At 49.6% G+C, this 6,000-nt stretch overlaps 1 protein-coding gene across 1 annotated transcript in view; it reads right to left on the bottom strand.

The window, feature by feature from the left end:
• Positions 1-2,343: 2,343 nt before the first annotated feature.
• The window catches only part of WDFY4 (WDFY family member 4), a 303,041-nt gene continuing 299,384 nt past the window's right edge, over positions 2,344-6,000 (bottom strand). The window contains exons 61-62 of the mRNA XM_024254223.3: positions 3,821-3,932; positions 2,344-2,799 (exon numbers count right to left, since the gene is read on the bottom strand). Coding sequence (XP_024109991.3) covers positions 2,733-2,799; positions 3,821-3,932 — 179 coding nt within the window. The 3' untranslated portion in view covers positions 2,344-2,732. The remainder of the gene's footprint in view (positions 2,800-3,820; positions 3,933-6,000) is intronic.

Raw genomic sequence — 6,000 nt, 5'->3', positions numbered from 1 at the left:
TGGCTTCTTCCCCTGACATATCCTGGGCCCAGGGCATGACATTTACGGTTTCCTCTCATTATTCCCACCTCTTCACTCCATTTTGCTTCACCCTGCCCATGGAGGGGCTGCTGCTTGACCCTGCCATCCCAGGACCACCCTTTCTGACATGTCTTCCACCAAGACTCATTCATTCGTCTAGATGTCCGTTTACTCAGCTGACTTTGGGGCACATTCTGGGAGCTGGCATGGGGAATGCAGCTCTGCGGGTGGGCGGCCCACCTCTGCCAGCCTCACTTGCACTCACTCCATCCAGTAACCAGAGTCTACTCCACAGCCAGGAGCAGCAGCTCCTCCACCTCTCAGCCTCATCCGTGTGCCCTTGTCCATTCTTCTTCCCACCCCCAGCCCTACTCACCCTGTACCTTTGCTGATGCAGCCCAGTCTTCCTGCAACCCCATCCTTCTGTCTCAGCAGGTTCCAGGCCTGGCTCCAGGGCCACCTCCTTCAGCCAGTGCCATAGGCAGCTGAATTGTGTCCCTGGAGTGGTTCTATGTTGACATCCTAACCCCCAGTACCTCCAAATGTGACTGTACTTGGAGACAGTTGAAATGGGATCATATGGGTGGGCCCTAATCCTGTATGACTGGCGTCCTTATAAGTGGAGATGAGGACACAGATGTGCACAGAAGACAGATGAGGTGAGAATGCAGGGAGAAGGTGGTCATCTGCAAACCAAGAGAAAGGCCTCAAAAGAAACCAACCCTGTGACACCTTGATCTTGGACTTTCAGCCTCCAGAACTTTGAAGAAATGAATTTGTGTTTAATATTGTTATGGCAGCCCCACCCAACTGATATAGCTGAATGTCCCCTCTGCCTTCCCTAGGGCCTGAGATGTCCGTTTTAGCCCTTTCACCTCAAGTCACATTTGTTTGCAGACACTGCATCACCAGGACCCCACCAATAAGACCCAACACTGTCTCCTCATTTTCCCCGTGATATGAGGGGAACAAAAGGCAAAAACACTTAAATGAAGGAATCAAAGATAGCTTTTTGGCCAGCAGACCTTATCAGCCCTGGGTAATGCTGTGATGTATTTTGAAAAATGCCAGCAGGCTCAGCCTTGATATTTATGACCCGCTTCTTGGCCTTCCTGGGGAGTGGTGCTGTCTGCTCTTAAATTTATGGTCCTTCAGTGCAGTCCCAGACCAACCAGGGGATTGCAAATGGGCTGTCTGCTAATAGTGTGTGCAGATGATGTGGGAGGTGGTGTGATCCTTGGCTCCGGGGTCAGACACAAGCGCTTCTCACCTGGGGAGGGGTGCTCTGGACCTGAGAAGGGTCTCCTCCATCTTCTCCTTTGCAAAGCCTCAGAGTTTACAGAGGAATCAGGGTATGCTAACCACCTCTCACTATTTTTGACATGGCTGCACACCAGTTCCACTTTCTTAATATTTATCTTTTAATCAACTTGTTGCCCCCTGGAGGCCAGATGACCCACGGGGCATAAGACATGAAGTACACGTTCCTGCTATCCCTGGGCCTGGGTTGATTAGGTGGGGACCCCCTTCAGGGCCTTTGCAGAGTTTGGAGACATGGGGAAGATCAGGATCCCCACCTGGCCCCTAGAAGGGAGATCTCTTAAAGACTAGTTGAAGCTAACAAGCTTAACCTCCCCAAGTCCCTATGTGTCCACCTGAGCTTGACTTTATTAAAAAGGCAGGTGGATTTCCTTTTGAGGAGCTCTGCAAATCTTGGGGTAAGGAGGAGACATTAGAGTGAGGGTGATACCTCTGATGCCCAACGACCAATCCCAGAATGACCCAGGCACAAGAAGGTACTAGAATTCTTCAGAGGGGATGAGTAACTACCCCACCTGCCATACATTTTCAGGTGGAAAACAAAAGTCACACAGCAGTGCAGATTTCTCCAGGAAGAACTGCAGCTCAGAAGCTGAGTGTGGACCGGGGTCCTGGGAAGAGACTGCTGAGCCAGGAGTTGGCTGAAACCCCTGTCTGTTGCAGGTTGTGGAGATGGGGGTGGGAGTATCACCAAGGCGGGCGTATCACCCCAGGCCAACCTCCCTGAGTCTGCCATGGGCAGCACACACCGCCATGTCCTGCGGCTCAGCCACAGGGGCTGGGCCTTCTTCACAGTAGCCCCTCACTCCTCAGGCCTCTACACTATAGGCAAGACAGGGAAGAGCCAGTGTCCAAGGTGGAAGATAGGGAGAGGCTGGGTGAGGCTGTGCAGGTGGATGTGCTTCCCTGAAGCCTTCCTGCCTTTCTCAGGACAGAAACACAAATACTTAGAAAGGCAGCATGGTAAGTGAAATAGAGTGGCAGTTTAAAACTCAAGAGCCCTTCGGCATTTAGAACATAGTTGCTTTAATAAAATAAAGACAATTCAATAATTTCCAGTAAGCGACCCCATCTTTTTTTTTTTTTTTCAGTGCAATAGCCCTTAACAAGGTGAGTCATGCATAATTTCGTGTGCAGCTGGGCATCACCAAGTCACAGTTTCCAGCGTGCTGCTCAGCCCTCTGAGTGTGTGCGCTCATCCTTTTCATAGAAGTCCCATCGGCCATGGAGAGGGTTGGGGTGCAGAGCTCTGATTGCCAGAGGCCCTTCCTTGAGAGCTGTGGGGAAGGAGGCCCTGGGGGTTTCCTCTGTAGGCAGAACTCAGGCCCCAGTCACCTCTGCCGCCCTCAGCCTGGCACTGTTGTGCCAGAGCCTCTGCTGCCTCTCTCTTCCTACCCATCTGCAGACCAGCAGAATATTCTCCCCCTCTCATCACCAACCAGGAGTTTGGTCTGGTTTCTTGGGAAGAGAAAGAAAATATAAGAACGTTAGAGGGACAGTACCACTTGTCCCCACCAGCACGTGGGATATTGCAACTCTGGGGCTCTATCCGGGTCCCAGTGGAGCTTGCCCCTGGTCTCGTGTTCCCTGAGGCAGGGGAGGCAGTGGGAGGAATGGAGAAGGTTTCCACCTGGGGGAGGGGAGAGCATTTGAGCTGTGAGGGTGGTGGCTCCCACAGCACCTCAGGCCCCAGGGAGCAGGACGAGGCCCTGCCTCTCTCCAGCGCCTCCAGGTGAGTCTCCTGTCCCACCAGAGAAATAGCCAGGACCAGGGCAGAACAAATGGCAAGTTCTCTGCAGAAAGTGCGGCTCTGGCCCTACCATCATGCCCACCCCACCCCACTCCACCCTACCCAGCATCTAAAACACCGTGTAGTGCCTCCACCAAGGACGCCGATACAGCCTACACCATGCCAGTGAGGGAGGAATGAAGTCCGGCTCTGCAAGGTCAGTGGCCCCTAAGGCTGCACCTCCCAGTGTGTACAAGGATGTTAATGACAGTGACCACCTCCATGGGTTACTGCGAGTCAAATAACGGGTATGAAGTGTCGGGACTAATGCTTGGCTATGCTACAGCAGCTAAGAGCCCTCAGAAGGCACTTTCTGTTAATGAAGGATAATCATCACACCAAATGTTACAGTCGGCAGTGGAACTCAGGGGAAAAGGCTCTCTTTAGGATAAAATTACAAAACAATATACTTATACCTCTTGGATTTCTTGATGAATGTTTGGATATTCAAGAGCAAGAGAGCAAGGGCATGTGTGAGTTAAAAGCAAAACAAACAACAAAAAAACCCTGAAAAACGTTTCCTGGGGTTCTGTACGGCCACACGGGCTGCATCCTGTGCTTGGTGGAGCCTCGTCCTGGAGTGAGGTGGCCTCCTCGGCCAGGTGGCCTGGACTCAGAGCCACTGGGGCTTTCCTAAAGGTGGCTGCAGTGCCCTCTGCTGGAGACCCAGAGAAACAAGGCCGCGCTTACCTGGACACGGCCAGAGCCGTCACCGCGGGGCTGGTTTTGCTGGGCTTCCCTGTCAAAGCAGTGCTAACGTCCAGCTCTCGACTCAAGGCCAGGTTCTTCTCCCACTTGTGGCCTGTGTGGAGCATGTGAGAGAAGAGTTAGAACACCAGATCGGCTTCGCACATACAGTGTGCATCTGCACACAGGGCCACAAACACATACGCACATATTTATATTTGTGGTCAGCAACTTGTTAAATTGAGGGGGAAATATATTTAATCTTGGCCTGTGCTGTTGCAAAAAGGGCTGTCCCAATTTAATTTGCAGGCGGTGATAGTTACATGTGCTGACGTGCCGCGGTATCCATTGTGTACCAAATTGGATTTGTGTATTATTGCTTTCTAAATTGCATGCCTAGTTCAGCAAAATTGTTCATCAGTGTTTACTGGCTTTATGCTTAATAAGATGCCCCACAATACCTTGCTGCCAGGATGTAATGCAGCCAGTAATTGCCTAGTAAAAATAAATTACATAAAGTCGGCATTATCAACTTATCTTAATCCTCTCACGCCACAACCAATAATTAAATGCTGAGAACGTTTTTTCAAAAAATATAACTCAATGATTGTTACTTCACTCATTTTAATGACTGCATTTGGGGACAGACAGTAATTCCTTCAATGTGAAGGGGTGAGATGGAGAGACACCAGCTGGGTACGTCCCTGCGAGGCCACTTCCTTGGACTCAGGTCAGGAGAGATGATACAGCCCCTGCTGTCCTGGGGTGACCACCCATGTGTGCAGACAGGCCACGTGCCAGGAAACGCATGAGGGGTCCAGGTGGGAGAAACCACCCCAAAGCACACCAGGCATTTGTACATTTGTGTACAAGTCTAAACAACAAGCTTCTCCCGAGCACTTTTTATGTACCAGATTGAGTCCAAATCTTTGAGGCGATTCCTGAAATAAATTGTACTCAGCTGGGTTGGGCCTTGCTGCAAATGACAAATAAATGAATTCCAAGCAGAAATTAGATTACATCTGCCCACAAATGCAGTATTCTTAATTTCGTCAAAGATCTCCTTTCTTGCCCCTTAAGACATTTGAGGGATATAGTAATATACACGCCAAGAGGACACACATGCAAATATCCACGTGTCATGCCCAATACAGGTCCCTTTCCAACAAAACACTTTTGAGCAATATAAGAACAACATGCCTTTTTATTAAAGACCTCCAGCAGTTTAGGCTTGTAAATCTGCACATATTTTAGATTTGTTAACTCTAAACTGCAGGCCAATGTGATTATTTGAATATGTCCATGTCATCCTGTCATTTCATGCTAATCTTCCCTTGAACTGTAATCACAATCTTGGCAGTCAATCCAATGGGGTGGCAGTGACTTTGGGTCAGGGCAGACAGAGAGGAAGGATGTGGATCTGGGGCTCCCTGTCAGTCTAAGACCCCCTTAAGTAAGTTTCCTAATGCCATCAGCTGCTGTGTCCAGAGAGAAAAATCTCTCAAAGTCTGCAAAAATGACAATAATGACCTGCATTTGGGGTAGATTCTTGTCTGTGGCTACCATTATTCTGTCATCAGTACTCTACTAGTTAGGATGCACAGGAAGTGTCCCCATTTGACAGAAGACCAGAGAAGTTGCTGTGACAGAGTTGGGTCTAGAATCTTGTTTCCTGCTTTTTACTCTGCTTCTCATTCACTAGACCCCATGACCAGTGAGTGCAACCTCACCACAACCATTGATGCGGAATAGGAATCTGTGAATCCAATGGCACTGCCAGAATCAACTGAATGGCTCTGAGGTGACTTTCATTCATCCATTCATCCATCCATCCACCCATCCATCCATCCATCCATCCATTCACCCATCCATCCAGCATTCTTTCTCAGACATCCATTTATCAACCATAGGCTTAGCTAATGCCGTTAGCTTACTGGGCCCCAATAGCTTCAAAAGTGGGCATTTGAGCCCAAAACTAAAATGGTGTGCAGTCTCATGCAGGTATACCAGAAAACTGCTTTGTAAGCAGGCTGGGGAATAAGAGCCTTTCCAAGTGGAAGCAGATATAGGGGGGAGTTTGGCCTCTGCTTTCCAAAGATGTGCTGGGTTCCTTAGAATGCACACACTTCTGTCCTTTCACACTGAGATAGGCTGACTCCTAGTGGTGGTCTCCAAGTACCCTA

This window comes from Pongo abelii, chromosome 8 (assembly GCF_028885655.2).
Source record: "Pongo abelii isolate AG06213 chromosome 8, NHGRI_mPonAbe1-v2.0_pri, whole genome shotgun sequence".
Taxonomy (NCBI): domain Eukaryota; kingdom Metazoa; phylum Chordata; class Mammalia; order Primates; family Hominidae; genus Pongo; species Pongo abelii.
The sequence above is the reverse complement of the archived record's forward strand: the minus strand, read 5'-3'. Positions and strand labels throughout refer to the sequence as shown.